General features: G+C 49.7%; 2 protein-coding genes across 2 annotated transcripts in view; one reads left to right on the forward strand and one right to left on the reverse strand.

Moving 5' to 3' along the window:
* Positions 1 to 50: 50 nt before the first annotated feature.
* Positions 51 to 695, forward strand: BBA_00714 (ankyrin repeat-containing protein; the record flags this gene model as incomplete). Its single annotated transcript, XM_008595811.1, has 1 exon — positions 51 to 695. One exon carries the CDS (start codon positions 51 to 53, stop codon positions 693 to 695), a length of 645 nt encoding a protein of 214 aa, XP_008594033.1.
* A 251-nt stretch (positions 696 to 946) lies between these two features.
* Positions 947 to 1653, reverse strand: part of BBA_00715 (FluG domain-containing protein) — a gene marked incomplete at both ends in the record, with an annotated part of 2481 nt that continues 1774 nt past the window's right edge. The window contains one exon of the mRNA XM_008595812.1: positions 947 to 1556. Within this exon, the coding sequence (XP_008594034.1) occupies positions 947 to 1556 (610 nt within the window). The remainder of the gene's footprint in view (positions 1557 to 1653) is intronic.

Raw genomic sequence — 1653 nt, forward strand, 5'->3', positions numbered from 1 at the left:
AGGAGGTGGTAAAGGCTGCGGCGGGAAACGAACGGAATGGTAAGACCGTGATGGCGCTCCTTCTCGAGCAGCGAGGAGACGAGATCACAATCACAGAGGAAGTGGTGAAGGCTGCCGCAGGCAATGAAGGGAATGGCCAACAAATAGTGCAACTTCTCTTTGATCAGCGTAGAGAAGAGGCTGCCGCCTCAGTCACGGGTATGACGCTGCTCACAGCTGCAACATGTGGCCAGGATGGGGTTCTGGACCTTATCTCCCGACAGGATGGTCTCATCTCAGCCAACGACGAACACCGTCGCGTTGCAAATTTCTATAATGCGGCAAAGGCTGGAAACGTTTGTTGGGTTGAACAGCTTATACAGGAGGGCGTGAAACCCGATTCAAAGAATCCCAAGGGCTTAACGCCTTTATGGATCGCAGCAAGGGAGGGACACGATGCGGTCGTTCGAATTCTAGCGCAAAGGCTAGACGTGGACGTCAACTCATTATCGATTGCCGGGAGATCACCGTTGTTTTGGCCATCAAATTATGGTTATGAGAAGGTTGTAGCTATTCTGCTGGAGGCCAAAGCGGACCCGGGCCTTGTGGACGAAAACGGAGACACAGCCGTCAGCGTGGCACGAAATAATGGACATAAGAGTATTGCCAAGGCGTTTGAGAAATTCCAGCATCTTACAAAAGATGAGAACAGTTAGCTTCTGTCAAAGTACTTCAGGCTCTGTTGTTTCAATTCTCGAGTCGTGACGCAGTGCGACAAGCAAACTTGCCACTACTTGCCCGTCCGGAGCTCAAGATCCTTTAATTAGGATAACAATTGACTTGTTCGAGAGGAATCAGTATTTACTATCTCAAGCCTAGGATGAGCTCACTAGGTGGTGCCAAAGAATGAACAATCTATTTAGCAGTACAAAATGCTATATTTCCATCTGCTGTAATCTGTTAAACCTTACTCGCGAAGTTTTACGCCATGCACGGTTTGAACGTGGTTTTTGAAGTGATCCAAGCTTGTCAGGAAATCACCGAGATGCTGGCATTCGGGGTGGCGGCACACAAACCTCGCATTGCCCTTCTCGTGCCGCAGATGAACGTTCTCGACATGGTCCATCATGTGGGAAACACGCTTGAACTTTCTCATTCGAGCTGCATGAGTCAGTCGCTCATCCCCCACACAGTAGATGCATTGCGTTTTGCCTAGCAGGAGCGGACAATTTTCGAATGCTTCGGGCTTGAGAACTAGTTTGGACTCAGCCACCCCAGGAGAGGATTCTCTGCTTGCCTCTTGAGAAGGCCCCGATCGAGGCTGACGTACTTCTCGGCAGGTGGCGAGGCGAACCATAATATCGATAGCTCTGATTTTGCGGGCTGTTATATCCTCGAGACTCATATCCGTACTAAAGTCGCAGAGAATATTCTGCAAGCTTGAGCGCTCTGGCAGCTGATGCTCCACGGCAGGCTCCGTTTTCTCTTCGATAGCCATGCCATTCAATTGCCTCTCCAACTCTTCGTTGTGCATCCGTCGACGGTACTCTTCCTGGTATACTTTGGTCATGTCGCACCTGAAGGCTTTCTCTGAGTTTCGTAAATCACAACGAAGCTGCGAATATTTTGCTTTGACTTTCTTTGGGGCTGACTTGATAAATCCATACTGCTGCC

Source organism: Beauveria bassiana (assembly GCF_000280675.1).
Source record: "Beauveria bassiana ARSEF 2860 unplaced genomic scaffold BBA_S00002, whole genome shotgun sequence".
NCBI classification, from domain to species: Eukaryota; Fungi; Ascomycota; class Sordariomycetes; order Hypocreales; family Cordycipitaceae; genus Beauveria; species Beauveria bassiana.